We start from the raw sequence: 22293 nt of genomic DNA on the forward strand, positions 1-22293 counted from the left end.
AGTCCAACCCTGGTGTATGTTTGGCAATTTTCTTTTTTAATTGCTCGTTCAAACAGGATATCCTGACTGATGATTGTTAAAGGAGATGATCGAGGACGTTATCTTTAGAAAAACACAACCAAAGTCCAAGGCTTTGATCTTGTTTTCAAAGTTTTAAGAAAAGGATTAGATTTATCCGAAGATACCTATATCCACAACTAAAATCTATTTATTATCTCTCATAATTAAATTCAGTCCTCAGCTCCAGGCACTCCCATTTATGATGAATGAAATTCTGAATAGAACAACAGTGTGCAATATTTCTAATTATATTCAGCTTTGTATGTACTTCAGAGACAACTTCTGTGTTTTCCTCATGATTTATTTCCCTAGATGCAATGTAGCAGCAAACCGATTAAAAACATACATGTATACACATGATACACATATACATTCAAATGTATTTATTGTTTATTTATGTATTTAGTGAATTAAACACCACATTTGAGTCACAAACCAGGTCATCCTCACCATGTGAGTTTTGGACAATTTGACATTGCAGAGACCATGAACAAGTAGTGTATGAGAATAATAAATAATGTTATCAAAGAAAACATACTGTCCCTCTCCTCGATGTGCTGTATTCTAAAAACTGTGTGACTGAAAGCATATATTCATTCACCGTGGGACTTCCTATAAAGCCACACTTTAAAATTGGGTTGCTATGAAATTTGAAATAAATATAAACAAATAATAACAATTATGTTCTTCAGTGGGTTATTTTCTGTCTGCATTTGCACTGCCCTCTATTTCTGCCCAAATAACAAGCTACAAAACAGGAGGGTTTCCTCAAAAAGCACATATTATACAGTTCCTGTGTCATCAATAACAAGCTGCGTGGGTTTCCAACCCTGCGCATCATCTGCTGGCCCACTCTGTGCCCTTATGTAATCTACTGCAAGCCCACGCACACAGGGACACACACACACACGCACACACGTGGACAACATAACACACGTACACACAAACACACATAACACATGTACTGTGCTTTTCCATATTACACATACAATACGTACATAAACACATGCACACACACACACAGACAACATAACACACATGTACACACAAACACACATAACACATGTACTGTGCTTTTACACATTACACATACAATAGGTACATAAACACATGCACACGCACACACACGCACGTGGACAACATAATGCACATGAACACACAAAAACACAGATAACACATATACTGTGCTTTTATACATTACACTTACAATATGTACATAGACATGCACACACACACACACACACACACACACACGCAGACCGCATAAACACATATTCTGTTTGTACACATACAGTATTTGTATAGACAAGAATGGGCATGTGATCTGAAAGTAAACACATATATCCACACAATAATAATAATGAAATACAACAATAATTAAATTAAATAATAAAAATACGCATGAGCACATGATCAATCTAGAAATTAATTATCATGTAATTTTTTAAAAAGCAATATCTTGTGGAATTTCTGAAATGACTCCAATTTACAGTGATGGCAAATCAAATGTCAAAAATCTCATGATCATATCTGCACATTTAGTATGAGTTTTATAATAAAATCAATTCTGCTGACATATAAAACCTACTGCCAAGCTTTAAATCTCCAGCAACAGAATTTATCTTTACCTCACCTGTGCAAACACTATTTTCAAATCTTAACAGCCAGTCATTTTGCATTTGCACCAGAGCATACAGCGAGATGCATTTTGGTACTGGTAGTATATCTGAGGCATAAAGCTACTGGCTTAAAATGATGAAGAGATATGACATGGACCCTGGTTTGATCCTGAGGCCTAGCACAGAGACAGGCTCTTAGACTTAAGCAGCAGCAGTGCATCTTTGTGAGTAAGCTTGTGTTGGGCGGATAAGGTTAGAGAAAGGGTGGCATAGTTTTGTGAGTTTTGATAGGCAACAGTATTAATAGACGTGATTATTCAGATCTGATTCTTATGTGGGCAGAGATATCCAGGAGCTTGTTTCACTTCGAGTTTGTGGAACGAGTTTCTTAGTGTGGGCACCTTGAAAGTGACATAATCTTTTCTGGCACGACAACTGCATTATGCTCCGCTGAGCATTACTGCTGAACCAGCCACAATGTGTTCGCGCGGAGGAAAAAGTAACACATTTTTGTATATGTTTAGTATACATCATATACTGTAATGTTGTGGGTGTGTGTGTGTGTGTGTGTGAGAGAGAGAGTGTGTGCGAGAGAGAGAGAGAGAGAGAGAGAGAGACCTTTAGGACTTTTAATGAACATTTCACTTACAAACAAATCTACCCACCACACCTGCATGCTAAAAATATATTTCCCACCCTCCTAACCCACACACACCTACCACCCACCGCACAACCTCACACAACCCACCGCCCTTTAAAACCCCTCACGATGGCCAAGTAGCCACACTACAGAGAGAGAGAGAGAGAGAGAGAGAGAGAGAGAGAGAGAGAGAGAGATGTTACTATAGAGTAGAGGAAATGTGAACACTGGTCTTCCCTCCCCTCTTCTCTCGTCTTTGTGCCAGTACAATGCAGCTGGTATTTATCTGTCCATCTTCTGCTGTAGCCGATGGTCCCAAGATATATGTCTTAATGTTGATATATAATGTGACTTTCTCCATTGCAGAGCAATCTGACTCGAGGCCATATAATCAACAATAAACAACCATTCAAAGAGGCTTTGCTGCTTTATATGAGTCTGCCTTTGTTCTTTTCTGAGAGGAAGATCATAACCCTTTTGGATAACGTTTTGGAAGCTGGCGATTAAGTTGCATTTTAATTTGAGAGTGTAATTAAGCTTGTTGACAAATTTTTCATTAGCTGTACTGATGAGCCTCTCTGCGATACCAACAGTTCATTTTTCTCCTAGAGTTGACAATTAAAAACATTTATGCCAAGTGAGATTTATTCATAATTCATAATTAACATTTCCCGCAACCAAAATGTAATAACAGGACTTTGTCAAGAGCCACTTGTTCAAAAGGCGCATTTGCAAGTCAGCATTCGGCAAGTATTGGCTCAAGTGAGAATTTCCTGAGATGGAGAAATAAAAAAATGTGATGACGATGATATTGCAACATCACAAAGAAAGTCACAGAGAAAAATTAGCACATTTCCCACGCAATGATGATTTCCATCTTCCTCCCTCTATCAGACTGCATCTATTTTTCTGCCCCCTTCCCTCTCTCTCTCTGCCTCTCACTCTCTTCTTTTCTCTTTCGTGCTCTCTCGCTCTCTCCTTTCTCTCTGCCTCTCACTCTGTCTCACTCTCTCCCTCTCTCTCATTCCCTCTCTCTCCCTCTCTTCCCTCTCCTTCTGTCTCTCATTGGCAATCGTTGACTGTCTATGTTCTCTTTATTTACTTGTCTCCGTATTCTCTATGTTATTGTCTGCATGTCCCATCTGTGTTATCTCTCTCTTCCGTTCCAGCAGGATTCTGGGAGTCCAGCTGGTTTTGTCTCCACAGTAGCATTGATATACAAGACTAAGAGTGTCCTCCTTTCCCCTTGAGGAACAAAACCGCAAGACAGCACAAAATAGGGCAAATATTAAGTGAAAGCAAATTTGTGTTAAGCAGTTAATTTCACTTCATTCTCCCCATTCTGCACCGCGTGATTGACAGACATGCTTTCTGTCAGCACTCTGGCAACCGCGGCTGAGCCCCACAGACACCCTGTTGAATACGCGAAGACGGGGCGCGCGTGTATCTCGCCGCTGAAAAAACAACCCCCTCATCCCACCCTCTTCCCCCGGCAGCTTGCTGAAGATCACACCACGTGCGGGGTTTAGGCGGATGTTAGCGCCGCGTGATAGTGTTGAGCCAGAATGGAGGCCCGGGATGCAACTGCTTCCATGCAGAGGTTTTGTTAGAGGGCAGGGCACTGAGGCACGCTGCCTGCCCATGAACTGGCGTGTGAGTCATCTCTGAGCACCGGAGGCACCTCCCTCCGCTGGGAGCCCTGCTGAGGGACTCTGGACCCAACGGAGATGGTTGGCATTGCAACGGCATGTGAAATCCAGGCCGAGAACACTTCCAGGAGACAGTGAGAACGATCGTGCTGACTCTACCCTGCAGGAGCACTCTTCCCATGGAAGATGTTTCTGGCACTCCCTGCGCCGTTTTCCACCCTGGTTTTGATTCTGTCGGTCAGGCATCTCAGAGCTGACATGCAGCATCTGCTTTTTCCTAGACTACAAACATTTGATAATATCCCCAAAATACTGATATCTGACTGAAGTACTGTGGAGTGGAGCAGAAGAGGAGCAGAAGAGAAAGAGCCACAGCGTATTCATCCATTAAATTACAAGTGGAAGGTCAAGTCAGGTCTAAATTTTAGTCTAATTTCATGCTTTACAATACAGTTGAGGACCATTCATTAGTTCTAGAAATACTCAATGTTAAATGGCCTTCCATACTACTACTATTACTGTTACATTATTACAGTTATATACATTGTAGTTATATATTTTAATGTTTTTTATCCAAAGGGATTTACAGTTGAGTAGAGGGGGGACAATCCCCCTGGAGCGATGTACATTGCTCAGGGGCCCAACAGTTGCACCAGTCATATCGTGGCTACACCGGGGCTTGAACCACCAACATTCCTGGTCACAGTCATGCACCCTAGCCACTAGGCTACATTCTGCAATATGCTGATTATTATTTATAACATAATAATAATAATTTGTAATGTTCTTGTTATTATTGTGTATTATTGTAAACCCTTTTCTGTATTCCCAGTGAATAATTCATTGAGCGAAGGCTCTAGGCCATGCCCTTGCTACTGTTCTGTACCAAAGCCGCTGTGCTTACCTTCTAACATCTTCACTCCTCCACCCCCACACACATTCTCCCATGCTCCTCTCTTCTGCCTCTCTCCATCATTATGATAGATTGGCCTTACATATTCATGATATTGAGCAAATACACATCTATAATCGCTCTGGCTGGAGAGGAAGGTGCAACCGTCTTTGTCATTACCTGAGGATGAACACATTAGCGACTGGGACTCTGAAGGTGAGACAAGGTCTTCTCTCAGCTCGGTCTGGGTAGTCTTCAGTCAGTGCAGCACCCCCTCCTTCCCCCACTCAGACCTGACTGTAAAGATAAAAGACTCTACCAGGTGGTGGAAAGCTCAGAGAAAGACCAAGGGAGTCTGATGGATATACTGTCTCTCCCACCGAAGCTCAAGCTATTTGGTTATGTAAATTCCATCCCCATAAGCCCCCTGCCCCCCCGCCGGTAGGCAAATGTTAAAGCAATAGGATTATGTCCAAACCTGTCATCATCTCTTCTTTGATTCAATCTTATTTTATACACAAGTGTAATTACACTAGGGGCTCCACACTAATGCAAACAATCAAACAAACCAAAAGGCTGTGGTCACAAACATATGGCCAGTAGCTGCAGTAGTTTGGCATTTCTAATTTATGAGTCCGCCCTTAAAAATGAAACATTAAAAAATCATGCTGGTCTCATACATTTCACGAAAATATTGATCTTAATGATTATGATTTAAATATGATCTTTGTCAATATTTTGTTCATGTTTCATCTCTTTGTGTCCTCTTCGTTCTGCGCATCCTGTCTACCCGACCTGACACATTTGTGCTGCAGAATTTATTAGGACTAAATAATATAAGTGCACAAGGTATGATATACCTGCATAATTATTCACTTACTTGCTAACCGTAACATCCTTTATGCCATAACCATAACTGCAAGCACAGTCATAGCCTTAATATACTGCATTTTTATATGCAATCAACTTTCTGATGAAACTATGCAATGCATTAATACATCCATGCAGCCTTCCTGCTGCCGATAAATGTTCAAATGATTCGACCATCGCAATCATCGATAGGTAAAGCAGAGTTATGAGGTCGCAATCCGACCTATCCGCATTCAGAAAACCGTGCGACCATCTGAACACAAATTGACATTTGCTAATCTGTAGCAGTCTGATATGCAAATGTTCCCATGGCGCTGATAAGAGTCGAGGCAAGTTTCAGTACACAAACCCCTGTTATGTTCTCTACGACATCCACAAACAGTGTTTTAATCCCGCATTCCCGACAACGCAGCGTTTTGAATGCACCGGCTTCCAGCACAAAGAGCGGAATATTCTTTTACAGTCAGTTTCACATTAAAGTCTTCCCTCTGTTGCCATTTGATTTTGTGGCCGGTAGACAGAACTTCAAAAGCGATACAAACATGAAATGCTTTTCACGGCTCTTCAAGCATTTCTTGCATCCTTGAGCATTTCTACCGATAAATTGGCTGAGTTTACATCATGGCACCCGCAATATCGCACAAAAGTAAATAGAATAGTGGTAATACAGACCGTTTTGTATTTATGCGTTTGCTTACACTGCAGGTTTACTTCCAGCTTGTTCCCAACATGTGGATACATTAGTCCAAGCCCTTCTTAATTCACCCCGGGAGAAAACTATCTCTGGTCTTCCATCACCCTTCCAAGTATCACAACATAAACCGTGTCTGTTTAAATGCATTGCACTTGATTTGTTTGATATATTTCTGATTCTATTTTTTATAGTATAATTCATAGTACACTTACAGTTATTCCTTCTGGCTGACATGAGACAAATGAGAAACAAGCTATCCTGCAATATTTATTTCGAAGTGTGAGTCACCAAACGCCAATTTTGGAACCAACAACTTTAACAGATATTTGTCGTTAAGTTTAAGCGCACACTTTTCAGTTCACAGAATGAGAAGGTCTGACCTGTAAAGACCTCAGCACTTAACGTATTGGTCTCCCTTCTCTGATTCCAGGCCATTTTATCGCTGTTACCCCTTAGGCCGTAAGCTGGCAGCACAGACAAACAACCCGGTAATTGCGGCCCTTTTACAGTTATTAGAAGAATTAGAAGACAAAGGGCAGAGACTGAAAGAGCTCCTGCCTACCAATCATGAACAGATGGAGAAAGATGTTCTTTTCTTGTCATGAGCCAGACTGTATTTTACACCTCCGTGCCGAGGGGTCGTGGTGTTAATGACAGTATGATCATACTCTCCATCTTCGTGACACGTTGTTTTTTTGTATTTTTTTGACCAATGAGAATACATGTGCCCATGTCATTTGTGTACTGTATGTGACACGATTCTTTGTTTGGCACCTGCAAAATACCGTGTGTTTTGTTGTTGTTGTTCTCTGCATTGTCACTGTGCTGCTGTCTGCTTCCAGCTGGCTATTGAAGTGTCTGCTTTGCTCCAAATGCTGGCCAAGGGGTTTGCTAGCCTAGTCTCTCTTTCTGTCATGGCTAGCTCGCCAAAGACATTGAATTCCAGCTTTGAAATGGACGTGAGATTGAGTTGAGCAGTTGTGGTGCAGTAAGTTGTCGTGCAGTAAATACAGAGCTTTGAATCATTTGAAGAGGCTTTGCTGTGACAGATGTTGGACTTTTGTGTGAAAGATTATGTGAGAGATGGGTTGGCTGCAGTGTTTGTGTGTTGGTTGCCTGCTTTCATATATTTGCAATCTTACTGTCTTTGGCCTGGGTTGTAACCGGCATTGCCTTCAGTGCCACTTAGCCTGGATGGAGTATCAGAGAACATAGATATGAAATTCACTGGAAGCCCAACAGGCCTCAAATAATAACAACAGTCTAAAACAGTATTTTCTGCAAAAGACCCATTGTTTTTTCATCTTTAGCCCCTCGTATTTTATACCTTGTATTTCATACCTTAATCTAGGACTTTTGAATTTTTATTTGTTTCGGTACTGTACTTCCTGAAGTTGTAGTTGTCTTGGTATGGCAGTTACAGACTTGGCCTACCTTGTGTACTGGACATATGTTTGCAACCAATCATATATGCATTTTACCTTATCGGACATGTTAGGTTGTTTGTTGTATGACTGTGATATGCACTTTTTTCTGCGTCGCTTCGGATAAAAGTGTATGCTAAATAAAATGTAATGTACTGTTAAAAAGGCCTCAAAGAAACAGCCCCCATGTTCTCCGACCCTGGCTTTGGAAGCATAAATACCAGTGGTCTTAATCACAGATTCTCTACAGTAACCAGATATTGGGTCTCAGATTTGTTCCTTCCAGCCTCTGCTTGCTTACTCCAGGGTGATTCGATTGGTTACAGGAGTTTCCTGGGCTATATTGCTGCTTGTAAATATTCATTTCTTTCCTGGTGCTGGACATCCATTTCCATCGGTATTGTCCACTATTATCCTGCATGATTATCCAATATCAATACTGGACATTTCCTCTTCAAAGACAAACAGAACATTGAATATTAACCCTTGTGTAGTCTTAACATTCTGTATACTCCCCCTGTCCTAAGGGTAAAAAATGACCCGCCTTTCAATAAACCCTTAAAATAAAGCAGCTTAATTGAATCCCCAGATCTATTTTGTAAGACGAAACAACCTGTCACTCCTCACAAACTTTGTCATCAAATTTCAAGTTGAAAAACGATCATTTTGGGGGTTCTCTCTGCTGTTAAACATAGTGGCGGGTCATTTGTGACCCTTAAGAACAAAAATGTAGCAAACTATGCATTCAGTCAGATGAATCCGTGTTATAATTGTGTGCGCTGTGGAATAAAGTTGTAACACTGGTGGGAAAGTGTAATAAAAGGAACTCTTCACTGCCTCAGAAGTGGCTGTGCAGCTCCGTGCTCATGCTTCAGGTTGTGCAGAGCGTTCAAGCCTTTCTCAATAAATGACCTGTTTTATTGGCGGTGGTGCTATTAACGCAATTGAACCCACTGAAGTAAATTGTGCTTTATCTCGCCGCGCCATATACTTTTTTATTATCATTGCAAACACTGAAATCTCTCTTTTTAGAGAAAGCCTCAGTTTGGTGCAGCTTTTCTTGCCGAATTACCCACTTGAGGCAGCCTATAAACAGAACAATTTTCAGTGGCCTGATCACATCAAGCAGAGAGGATAGATGTCTTCATCCAAATGAGGCTTTAAGTCTAACATATATGTGTCTCCCTTTCTCTCTCTCTTTCTTTCTCTCTCTCTCTCGCCTTTTCTCTCTCTCTCTCGCCACCCTTTCTAATGAAATATATTGTGCAATTTCAGGGATAATTCTGGTGGGGACATTAGATAGAAAGGAAGAAAAGTCATAGGAGGAAAAGTTCACTTTTAATGTGTGGGTAGAAGAACAGATCTTAGACCTGCCTTTGTTTGCAACAATTCTGCTTGGCAAGGACTTCTAAAGAAGTAATTAACATTTTAGCGTTCTGTCCCTTTCCCCTGTAAAACTGTCATGCAACCACAGAGGGAAACATCTGCTGTTTATTAATGAGTATCCTAGCAACCCATTTGCTTACTTATTTGCTACCTTATCTTCCCATAAACTCTCTATGACATAAATGACTGTAAATAACGGCTCAATGTGTTGTTGCCACCTACTGGCAGGGGTACAGAATACAGTCTTTACCGCAGAGGGAAAGTGGATTGAATAGTTACAATAGACATCGTTGGGGAAATCTAATTTGTATGCACTATTTACGGCCCATACTTTCATACATTACTCCATATAATATAACTGTGGATTTAACTTTGTGGTCTGAGTTTGCAGATCTTAATCTTACTTTTTAAATAATTATTCTTTCTTTCTTGTTTGTTTTGGCTGCCAGCAACGCAGATGAGCCCATCGGAGCTCCAAGATGTCTTTCAGGAGACCTCCTCCAATATCTTTCAGATCAATGCTAATGGTGAGTAGAGCAGAAGATAGACGATGCATGCAAGATGGCGGCTTTACAATAGGTTCTGCCTTATATGCAGATTTCTCCCTGGAAGCAGTTTTGCGTAGCTGCCCAAACCCAGGTATTAAACTTTGAGGTCATTACCTTAATAAAAAAGCTCCAATGAGACATTATTATTGCCTTAATTCCCCACCTCTATTGCCATTAAACTAATAAAAGCTAATTATAAAAGTACATTACCCGCTGATCACAGTGATTACCAGTGCCAGCTATGTCGGTTTGTCCTTCGCAAAATGGGTGGAGCTACCATGCACTTTCAAGGACTTTCCCCCCCATTGTTCTTTTTCTCACTGACGTGGAATTGGCAATTGTGTCTCTTGAGTGCCACCTGCTTCCGCACACAGGGAGCACTGCCCCTGAACACACCTTCACCTCGCTTCGACTGTTTTACTGTCTACTGGCCACACAATGCTACCAAATCCAGAAAAATAGGCGCACCTCTCACAGGCGGAAACTGGTAGCCTGTGGGTGCTGGCATTTGGGATTAGCTGGCGAAGCTAACATAGCAGTAGCCTGAGGGACCCTGACTGACTGAAGCCACTCTTCCTGTGGTGGAATGAGCATGTCTGTGCGCTTGCTGCCATAGTGCTGCTAATGTCACAGCCGTGGCCTAGCACTGCAGCTAAAGGCCTCAGCCTGCACTGCTTGCGAGCGTCTCCCCCCGACTGAACCACTCCAGTGCCCCGAGGAGAGTTTATTTTAATAAGTAGCTTGGGGCATGGTAGCTCTACCCACCCACTATGGACTTCATAAAGACTCTCTTTCCTATCAGTAAAGGTTCCCCCATTTGTTTCATACTTCCCTGTCACAGTGGTGTCCCTGGAGAAGAGTCTCCAGTCCTTAGGAACGTCCAGAGACACTGCAGAACTGCGGCAGAGCCTGTGAGTCTAACACCATTTCATTACACACATTTAGGGCAGATCTGTTGTACCCTGCTTTTCCTCCAATCCAACACTATAGTGTAAATCTGTAATAGACTGTTTATTACACACTAATAGAATAATTAATATGTGTTATACAGTATTTATAACATAAGCAGAATGTATAGTACAGACATGTTATACACTAGGTATCATGTACAAGTTGAAAGTTTTGTTTTATTCTTTATGTATTGTACAAGTCCCTCTTCTATTGCATGGACCTACTGCATACCTGTATAAAGACTTATTTCACTGTACTGGCCTACAGCATTGCACAGACCATTTACACAGCATACATTTTAAGCCTGGCCTATTCAAGTATTATGTTGGGTTCTTTGTCAATAATACTTCTATGGGGATTATGTATTACCTGACAACATATGCTAAGTAGCTATGCGAACACAATTAAAGTTAGTTCAATCAATTAACTTTTAATTTTGGAAGTGATTACTACATCCATTATGGTGTTGGGGCATTAAAGAAATGAGGAAAAAACATAATTACCATATTGTTACATTAATTCGGTTGACATTTTGGGGATTTTATTTCTCAAACTTGTAATATACGAAATACAGGACTGAAAATGCTAAACAGACCTCAGAATTTACGACAAGTCACAACCATAATATGAAAGCAGAACTCCTTCACAGTTGCTTTTTAAGTTATTACATTCTGTTATTTCTGTATTCTTTTATTCTCTTTTTTTAAAATATCCTTTGGGCTCCAGCCATTACTATTGCTAAATGCATAGCTGTTGAGGAACACACTGCCCTGGAATGATTGCTTCTATTTTAAATAAATCACACCCACCATGTCTGCTGGCCTCTCTGCAATTACACAGGTCTTTGCTTCTTTATTTATTGTTTTTTTAACACATTACCATTGAAAAACAACAGACGCTGGCGTTATGTTAAATGCCCATTGTACTCCCAGATCACCAGCAAAAACCAACCCCTAAAATGGAGCTCCAAATACTGGAGTCTATGAAAAGGTATTTTAATCCTATTTTTAGAACTTTTAGGAATTGTCTTTTAGAAATAACCATATATTATATTTTTTTAAGCAAATCACAGACGCGTGCTGTATATGTGCATAAAGCCACTTGTTTACTGAAGGTGTAGTAATTGGAATATTAAAAATAAGTTATCCGTCAAATTGTTCCTACTCAGATAGATGTTGTTGGGGAGGGGTGCATCTCTTGTAAAAAAAAATTATTAAGGTCCTCAAAATGTTAGTCAAGTAATGTTTGGAACATGGAGTGCTCTGTTTGGGTTTTTATTTTATCACAGACTTGCCTGTGTCGCCCTTTATGTTGATGTGGGAATTAGGAGGGGCAAAGAGAGATGAGCACTGCAGTTTGCCTCTGCTTTTCACACTGACAGAGAGGTGTTGGAGTATGCTGAGTCAAACCTTCACAAGTCAAAATGTCGGCGCATTTTTTTGTTAATGCCACGCAGAGCCACTGACCTACCATATCCGGTTCCAGCCGCAGCTGTCTGAGGCCTCAGTCTCCTTCAGGTGACCTGGGTGCGGCTTGGCCTCAGTCACAGCTGCCGTTCCCTCACTCAGCCTCAGGGTGGCGGTACTGAGAGTGACCGAGCCGGGGAACACATGATGTAAAGGTGGGGAGGCGGGCAGGGCCCCTTTCAATCACAATGTAAACGTCACGATAAGATGACGGGTGCAGAATTAGTCGAGAATTTACTTCGCTTCCTCTGTCCTCTCTCTGTTCGCAAGTTTGTTTTTCTCCAATGAGTATTCTCCAGGCAGCACTGATGTGCCAGCTCCTCTTCTTTATTTGCAGTATTTATTTCATTATTATCATTCCCAGCCTGACCTTGCAGTTACAGCTCCCCTGCGCTCACCTTTATTTCCACACGCCCCGAGAGTGTGACGCTCGAGCACAAGCGTTTCCAAGGGAACCGGAGCCAGGGGTGACATCTCCTGTGAGCGCCCAGATGGTGGAGTGCCTCCCTTAACCCTGCACTCCGCCACCTCCACCACCTCATGACCGCCCTTCTACCAATGCTCGCTGCTGATTTGGTGGGACGGATTTGATAGACAGGTGGATGTAGATGGAAAAGACCGGAAATGTGTGGTGATTTCTTAAAAACAAGTAAATGTAAAGTATATAGGATACTACTACTACTACTACTACTACTACTACTACAACTACTTAATAATAATAATAATAATAATAAAGCAGCAAGACAAACAGGTAGAATCATTACACATTCAGTTAGACGACAGCACTAGTAAATATGATATTGGACCATCACCAGAACTTAAAAACATGGAACAAGTTAGCAATACGAGCTGGGGTTGACAAACAACTGACAAATGGTGAGTTCATTGCTAGCTCATAGCTAGCGTTGCCATACTTCTGTGATAATAAAGGAACTGCATCAATAATGACCACAATCACAGTGTAATGTCCTTAAGGGTGTATGCGTTTAGCTGGAATGAGACTTCAATGCTACTTATGAGTGTAAGGAATGTAGATGTATGGACTACAGTGAAATAAATAAATTAACTTTTGCTCTTATGGAAATAGAAAGAAATTAATGACTACATTAACAAAATTGAGGTATTCGACTATCTTCTTTTTTAATATCAAAAGTACAATAATTCATTTTTGCTTGCCTTTCCAATCACATAGGTTAATTACATTAGTGCACCCATAGGTGTCCAAATGTGCCCAAATTGATGAACTGTACTATTATGCCCCATGCTATTGTCTTTGTGTCAAGACTGACTCTTGAGGCCACAGCCTCTTTTGAGGGTGAAAACACCAAAACCCAAAATCACCTGTGCATATGTGAATGTGTGTGAGATCATGTGCATGTAATCATGTTTGTTTGTGGGTGGGTGAGGACCTTTTGACTAAGGATGGCAAGTGGTATCAATGCAGGGAACAATTTAACAATTCCACAAGCTGGAATTAGTGAAATGAGCACGTAAATGTGGCTAATTTCACCTCTATTAAATCCACAAAAGTTAATGTACCATGAAATATAGTATTGCTAAAATGAACATGCCAAATGTGCTTACACTTCCTGCTGCAAAAAAACTTACCTTGAAACCCATTAACTAAATTAAGTTGAAAAAACATATTTCTTTTCAAATAGTTTTCCCTTATTAGTTACCTTGGATAATTGCTTCGCTAAATCAATATAATTAATAGTTTATTTATATTAATAGGCTGCATTGTGAATCAAATAAAGTAATTAAATATACTGATTTGGTTGCCTCAAATATTGTATTTGCTTAGTATGAACTCTTGGCAGTTCTTTCGATAGATTCCGTATGGTTGAATAAAGTCATATTTTGAATCAATACAAAGATAGCCAGAAAAGGCATATGTCACACAACTGGCCAGGGGTTGTGATAGGGTTTGAGAGGACTGAAAGACAAGAGTTTGCCTGCAACTTAGCAACTTAGCTCTTTGTACTTTGATATGTAAGCAGACCCCTTGATTATGTTTTTGCATTTCTGTTTTCCCTCAGCAGCTGTTTTCTCTGTGCCTGCCAACCACTGCTTGCAAACATCGAATCACACTGAATTATATATGTTTGGCAAAACAGTTATTGTCGGTGTGTTCCATGTTGTGCAATTGTTTTTTTGGACATAAAAATAAGCCTATGCAAAAAGCTAAAAGTGCACAATGTAAATTACTGTAAACTGCCCATTATCATACAAAGTGTCTCCATTCAGAACATGACAAATGAGCACTGGTTTCTCTCCTCTATGGCAATAGCTGAAGTGGCTCTGGTCAGCCATTTTGAATATGGAAATTCAGCACTGTTCCCTGAGCAAAAATTATCTACCATTAAGGCAGTCCACTTTTTTGGCTTTTTTATCCATGAGTCCCAGTGATAATGGGGGCAGTTAGTGGATTTATGGTTGGGGGGTTCAGGGTGATGGGCTTATAGCTGTGGAGTGCTTTTTAATATTTTAATGTCTTTGAATTGTGTGGTTTGAATGATTCATACGATTGTACTGTTTCTTGTTTTAATTCTGTTGGGTTTTTCACAATGCAAAATTTAAAACCAGTTAACAAATATTGTATGTATCAGGACATAAACAAATAATGTTATATGTTTTAGCCCAGTTTGTAAATATACAAATGGCAGAAAACAAATACACTTGAAAAATAGAACATAAATGTAAAAATGCAAATATGGAGGCATTTCCATCATCTTTCAGTGTAAGATATTGGATACAGAGAAAATATTTGCACGCTCTTGATGTAAATTCAAATACAAACCATTGTCATTAAACTCATCAACCAAACTCACTGATGCCTTTCGAATTGTACCTGACGCCCACAATCAGTGATAGACAACTTCCTGTTGTAAGGTTGAGGAAGTGCAGAGAGCCAGGTGCGAATAAGGGGTAATCCCTTTTAAGCGGACACACAAACGTGCCCGCCACTAAGACCCCGGGTGGTAGGGGAGACAGCTCTGAGACACGGAGACAACTCCGCACAAATAAAAGGAAGAGCCCCAAATAACGGCTCTGAAAATAAAACTACCCTACAAAACTAGGGCGAAAATCACAAACCAAAAATAAGTGCGTAAATGCTAGCACTTCTCTCCCGGACCGGGGAAAACCCAAAGTAAAAGTACAACCCAGTATAAAAGACTGGGTGAAACAAAAATAAAGATACAGGAGACGCAGCTCCGAAAGAACACAAATCAAAATACAAAATACCGGGGACAACGTCCCTCACCCACGGACTCACACGAGCCGAAAATAAAGAGAAACAAAGAACCAAAAGAACCAAACGGAAGGCGGTCGCAGTGTACACACACTTCGCACGCAGACCCCTTCCTTACCCTTCTTTTTTTGGAAAACGAGCGAACCAGCACAATACCCGACTCGTAGCTTTGAGTCTACCATGTGCCAAATACCGGCTTTAGGTGGCAGAGCGAACAGTGACACCGAAGCGAAGACTGAGGGGAAATGCGGGCTTTAAGTACCTTCAGGAGGTAGACATCATGTAAGCACCAATGACCATCAGGTGAAAGTAATAAGCCCCCTGATGGCCACAACCAGTACTACCTCCAACCCTGACAGGACCCCCCTTCTAAGGAGCGGCCCCAGATGCTCCTTCAGCCCCCCGCCTGCGGAACTCATGGATGAGCTCTGGGTCCAGAATGTTCCTAGTGGGAAGCCAACAGCGCTCCTCAGGACCATAGCCCTCCCAGTCCACAAGGTACTGTCTGCCCCTGCCCACGTGACGCTCAGCCAGGATGCGGCGCACAGTATAGGCCGTACTCCCGTCAACTACCCGTGCAGTTGAAATTGTACTTACCTCTAGGGTCTTTCAGCGAACTTATCCCTGGTTATGGGTATGCACTTTGTTGTACGTCGCTCTGGATAAGAGCGTCTGCCAAATGCCAATAATGTAATGTAATGTAATGAGGCGGTGGAGGGACCTCCGCCGGGACCAGCACGCTGGTGAACACCGGTTTAAGGCGTGAGATGTGGAAGGTGGGATGGATCCTCATGGACTGGGGCAGTTGGAGTCTCACCGTAACTGGGTTGATCTTCTTGACAATGCGGAAAGGACCCACATAGCGGGGGGCGAGCTTCCGCGACTCCACTCGCAATGGCAGATCGCGAGTGGACAGCCACACTGTCTGCCCTACCCTGTAGGAAGGAGCTGAACGGCGATGTCTGTCGGCCAGTCGCTTCTGGGTAGCAGTAGCCCGTAGGAGTGCCGCCCGTACTTTACTCCAGGTGCCACGGCACCGCCGAACAAAAGCCTCAGCGGAGGGCACCTCGGCCCCCTGCTCCAGTTCCGGGAACAATGGCGGCACGTACCCAAATTGAGCCTCGAAGGGTGAGAACCCGGTGGAGGCGTTGCACAGAGTGTTGTGTGCGTACTCGGCCCACGCGAGCTGACGACTCCAGGACGTGGGGTTGGCCGCGGCTAAGCACCGCAGTGTGTTCTCAAGCGTCTGGTTAGTGCGCTCCGTCTGCCCGTTGGTCTCAGGATGAAAGCCCGAGGACAGACTTACTGAGGCCCCTAACAAGGAGCAGCATACACGCCAAAACCTAGACGCGAACTGGGGTCCGCGGTCAGACACCACATCCTGGGGCAGACCATGTAGTCTGAAGACGTGGTCAACTACTAGCCTTGCGGTCCCCGCTGCCGACGGTAATTTTGGTAGCGCCACAAAATGAGCCGCCTTAGAAAACCGGTCAACCACTACCAAGATCACCGTATTGCCTTCAGATGACGGCAACCCCGGAATGAAGTCGAGGGCCACATGACTCCACGGGCATCTCGGGACCGGTAAGGGTCGTAATAGCCCTGAGGGGGGTTGGTGCGATCCCTTACTACGGCCACAGACCGGACACGCGGCCACAAACTCCCGAACGTCCTTTTCCATCCCGGGCCACCAGAACCGCCTAGACAAGAAGTCCTTAGTGCGGTGAACCCCGGGATGCCCTGCCAGCCGTGAGGCATGTCCCCACTGCAGTACCTGGGACCGAACCCCAGCAGGCACGAAAAGGCAATGAGGTGGACCCCCTCCTGGATCCGGCTCGAGGCGCAACGCTCCTCGCACCGCCGCCTCCACCTCCCAAACCACTGGCGCTGCTATTTGCTCCCCAGGGATGATAGGTTGAGGAGTGTGCTCTCTGTCTGTGTTATCAAACACCCTGGAGAGGGCGTCGGGTTTAGTGTTTTTGGAACCGGGACGGTAGGTCAGTGTAAACGAAAAACGTGCAAAAAATAGGGCCCAGCGGGCCTTCCGCGAGTTCCGTGTCTTGGCAGTCTGTATGTACTCTAGATTTTTGTGGTCAGTCCATACAGTGAATGGGTGCTCCGCCCCCTCCAGCCAGTGACGCCACTCCTCCAGAGCTAACTTGACCGCCAGCAGTTCCCTGTCTCCCACGTCATAATTTCTCTCGGTCTGGGACAAGGACCGAGAGAAAAACGCACAGGGGTGCACTTTTTGGTCTAGAGGAGACCGTTGGGATAGAACGGCGCCCACCCCCAGCTCGGAGGCATCCACCTCCACAATAAATGGGCGCGAAGGATCTGAAGTTATTAAAATAGGTTCCGTGCAAAACCTCTCCTTTAGCTCCGCGAACGCCGCTTCCGCACAGGAGTTCCACACAAAGCGCGCTGGAACCGTCTTCTTGGTAAGCACCGTGATGGGCGCGACCACCGTGCTAAAACTTCTGATAAAACGGCGATAAAAATTTGCGAACCCTAAAAACCTCTGAACCTGCTTTATTGACGTGGGCGTAGGCCAGTTCTTAACGGCCGCTACTTTCGTTGGGTCCATCTCAATTCTCCCCTCAGACACAATGAACCCAAGAAAAGATACCGTATTCGCATGAAAAATGCATTTCTCCGCCTTGACAAATAGGCGTGCCTCCAAAAGACGTGTGAGGACCTGGGTCACGTGCTGAATGTGTTCGGTGAGATTGTTGGAGAAAATTAAAATATCGTCCAGGTAGACGAACACAAATCTCTCCAACGTCTCCCTGAGCACATAATTTACCAGTGCCTGAAATACTGCAGGGGCGTTAGTAAGACCGAACGGCATAACTAGATATTCGTAATGCCCGGTGTGGGTATTGAACGCTGTTTTCCACTCATCGCCCTCGCGTATGCGTACAAGATTGTACGCATTACGGAGGTCGAGTTTGGTAAAAACAGATGCAGATTGCAGGCGCTCGAACGCGGAGTTCATTAGCGGTAGGGGATACCTATTTTTAATGGTTATAGTATTTAACCCTCTATAATCTATGCAAGGTCTCAGGCCCCCGTCCTTTTTTCTCACAAAAAAGAACCCGGCCCCTGCTGGTGATGTAGATGGTCTAATAAATCCATTAGCTAATGCATCGCAAATGTATTCGTTCATAGCCTTGCTTTCCGGTGCTGACAACGAATACAGCGACCCCCTAGGTGGAGACGTTCCAGGGAATAACTCGATGGCACAGTCATAGGGTCGGTGCGGAGGTAACGTAGTGGTTCGCTGTTTGCTAAACACCTCCGCTACCTCCCTATATTCCCTGGGAACGTTCTGCGGGAGAGGAAACGTAACAGCCCCTATCATCCGCCCCTCCTCTCCACTGTCAGAGTCCTGCAAGCATCCCTCAGAGTCCCGGTCAGTGACGTCACTGACCTCCCCCTCGTCCACGGGGGGACTCCAGTCACAGACGGAGTCCCACTCCAGACTCTCCGCCTGCGCATCTGACACCTGAGAACTAGCCCAAGGGCTGGGGAACCCCCTAGCCTCCTCCTCGTCCCCCTCAGAGTTTATATCAGTCTCTACGGGTGGGGCTGCGGGAGTGTGCGTCTGCTCAGAGTGATTGGCGCACTGCGGACCCCACCGGGACACCGGAATGCTCCGGTCTCCCCAGTTTATTCGGGGTTGATGTTTTACTAGCCACAAGTGACCTAGTACAATAGGGTACACCGGAGACTCCACCAAAAAAAAATGTATGCGCTCCCGGTGCCCCAGAAACGGAATCCGCATTACCACCCGCTCAGTCATCTGACGCACAACCCCAGACCCCAATGGGCGACCGTCCAGCGAACCGAAGACCGAACCGGCAGGCTCTGGTGTTTTGCCCACTGTCGGTCGATAAAATTGTCAACTGCCCCGGAATCAATAAAGGCGTTTGCCCGAGCCTCACCCCCCCTCCACGTCAAGTTGACGGGGAGAAACGTGCGAAAGCTAATACCTCTCACCAGTCCCACTAGTGACTTTCGCTCCACTAGTGGGACTGCGCTTTTCCCTTCAGGTCGGGGCAGTTTCTAATTAGATGCCCCGGTCGCCTACAAAAGAAACACAATCCCTCTTTCCAGGGACGTTTCTTAGGGCGCACCAGATTAGCGCTGTCCACCTGCATAGGTTCCTCCCCTGTGTGTGTGTCTTGTGCCCCCACGGTACTGACAGCCTTGCCTGGAGGAAGCGGAATAGGCCAGTTGGACCGACCTCCCCTGCCCACTCTCTCCCTCTCCCGTTCACGAACCCGGTTGTCGTTGCGGATAGCCGCGGATATTAGCGCACCTAAACTCCCCGGTGGCTCCATGGTAGCCAGGGAACCCGGACTGGGTCTGATAATGTGCTAGTGAACAAGGTTATGAGTGGGTCGTCCGCCCACCCTGTCTCACCTGCCAGAGCCTGAAACTCAACAGAAAACTCGGCAACACTCCGGGCACCCTGCTTTATCCATGTTAACCGAGATGCCGCCTCTCTACCCGTGACATCGTGGTCGAATACACGCGTCATCTCCTGCATTAGGAGCTGGGAGTCATTCATGAGGGGAGCCTGACCACGAATCAGCGGGTCTGCCCAGGCCAGAGCCGTCCCCGTCAATAGAGATAGAATGAACGCTACCCGAGCATCCTCTGTGGTGAAACGTGAGGGTCGAGATTTAAAAAAAATTAAGCACTGGGAGAGGAACCCCCTACATTTCCCTGCCTCTCCACCATACTGCAAAGGGAGCTGGAGCTTGGGCTCCCTAACCACCGGTGTAATGGGTTGATAAGTAGGGGGGGAAAGGGACGATTGGGAGGTGTCAGAGATGGGTGCAGGTGTAGGAGAAGACCAAAACTCGCTGGCTAATTGCCGGAACGTCTCAGCGAGTCCGAACAATACCTCCTGCTGTTGGTCTAACCTAGTTAATATCTCCTCCTGCCGTTGAAATACCCTGGTTTGCTGCTCGGCAGTGGCAGTTTGTTGTGCACGCAACACCAGTAACTCCTGCTCCTGCCTAACTAGAGCAGCCTGCTGGGCGGATACAACCGCCTCCAGAGGAGAATCCCCTCCCACACTAGTTGCTGGCCTCCATGCTGGCTTCGGTGTTCTGTAAGGTTGAGGAGGTGCGAAGAGCCAGGTGCGACTAAGGGGTAATCCCTTTTAAGCGGACACACAAACGTGCCTGCCACTAAGACCCCGGGGGGTAGGGGAGACAGCTCTGAGACACGGAGACAACCCCGCACAAATAAAAGGAATAACGGCTCTGAAAATAAAACTACCCTCCAAAACTAGGGCGAAAATCACAAACCAAAAATAAGTGCGTAAATGCTAGCACTTCTCTCCCGGACCGGGGAAAACCCAAAGTAAAAGTACAACCCAGTATAAAAGACTGGGCGAAACAAAAATAAAGATACAGGAGACGCAGCTCCGAAGGAACACAAATCAAATACAAAATACCGGGGACAACGTCCCTCATCCACGGACTCACACGAGCCGAAAATAAAGAGAAACAAAGAACCAAAAGAACCAAACGGAAGGCGGTCGCAGTGTACACACACTTCGCACATAGACCCCTTCCTTACCCTTCTTTTTTTGGAAAACGAGCGAACCAGCACAATACCCGACTCGTAGCTTTGAGTCTACCATGTGCCAAATACCGGCTTTAGGTGGCAGAGCGAACAGTGACACCGAAGCGAAGACTGAGGGGAAATGCGGGCTTTAAGTACCTTCAGGAGGTAGACATCATGTAAGCACTAATGACCATCAGGTGAAAGTAATAAGCCCCCTGATGGCCACAACCAGTACTACCTCCAACCCTGACACCTGTGGTATATCTTGCATGGAAATATTACAGTGGGATCTTCATATGAAGTGGGAAGTAACTCATTGAGGCTGAATAACTGTAAGCTCATTTGGGACCTTCCTTCATCACAATATTATGATCTACTTCTCGGGAATTCTAGCATAGTTTCTTCAAGTGATCAAAGTACTGTTGTGTCACATTTTTTATTTTGCTAACATTAAAGTAATGGGATGGAATTAAAGTTTTTTTTTTTAATAAACATGGTAATGGTCAATGAACTGCATTTACTGTATGTGATTTAGCTTGCAAGAAATATATCTAATGATATCTAATAAAAATGACTGTTAGCAGTTGTACTTTGTAGTCACGTTGGCAGTGAGCCAGTGAGACCACTGGTATTATGCGCAGCCCTCGTAAAGTTCCACCATCATTTTAAGTCAGTCGAAGACCAGCAGCCCTCTGTTTCCCTGTGTTCAATTCTCAATTGAATAAATAATTAGTATGTGGGCTTCATCTGCCAAACAGTATTGGCCAGGGGAGTCCAGTTTTATGTGGGTAGGACAACCTTGTCGCAGGCTTTTGTAATGGCCCAGAACTAAAACACCCAATTCAACCAAACCAATGAGGTAGTTGGAGTTGCCACACCTACTGGTGGAGTGAGCACACGGACCTACGTGCTGTTACAGATGCGGGTCAGGTGCTTTTCTCCATGGCTCAGGGCTGGGACCAGGAGCAGGCACACCGAGAGACAGCGAATCTGTCCGTGAGACAGACTCGCAAATGTTACCAGGCTGAAAAGCTGAGGAGCCGGTCAGCTGAAAAGCAGGCCAACTGAACAGTAAAAACAGAAAGTTGTGCTTTGTTTCGACTTTGTTTGGTTTATTGTTGTTTTGATTTATTTTCACCCGGAACCAATGGGGAAGAAGGGTGGGGAAATGTTTGTTTGTGGGTTCAGGATAAGACTACAGTACAGTCCCCCACCATACATTTCCCAGCATTTCATCCTGAACTCGCTCTTTCTTATC

At 44.3% G+C, this 22293-nt stretch overlaps 1 protein-coding gene across 2 annotated transcripts in view; it reads left to right on the plus strand.

Annotated features, from left to right (window-relative positions):
- Nucleotides 1-22293, plus strand: part of tsnare1 (T-SNARE Domain Containing 1) — a 177636-nt gene that overhangs the window by 43208 nt on the left and 112135 nt on the right. For both annotated transcript variants that reach the window (XM_061262253.1, XM_061262263.1), the window contains exons 3-4: nucleotides 9684-9761; nucleotides 10624-10693. In XM_061262253.1, the coding sequence (XP_061118237.1) occupies nucleotides 9684-9761; nucleotides 10624-10693 (148 nt within the window). The remainder of the gene's footprint in view (nucleotides 1-9683; nucleotides 9762-10623; nucleotides 10694-22293) is intronic.

The sequence above is a fragment of the Conger conger genome, chromosome 1 (assembly GCF_963514075.1).
Source record: "Conger conger chromosome 1, fConCon1.1, whole genome shotgun sequence".
Lineage (NCBI taxonomy): Eukaryota > Metazoa > Chordata > Actinopteri > Anguilliformes > Congridae > Conger > Conger conger.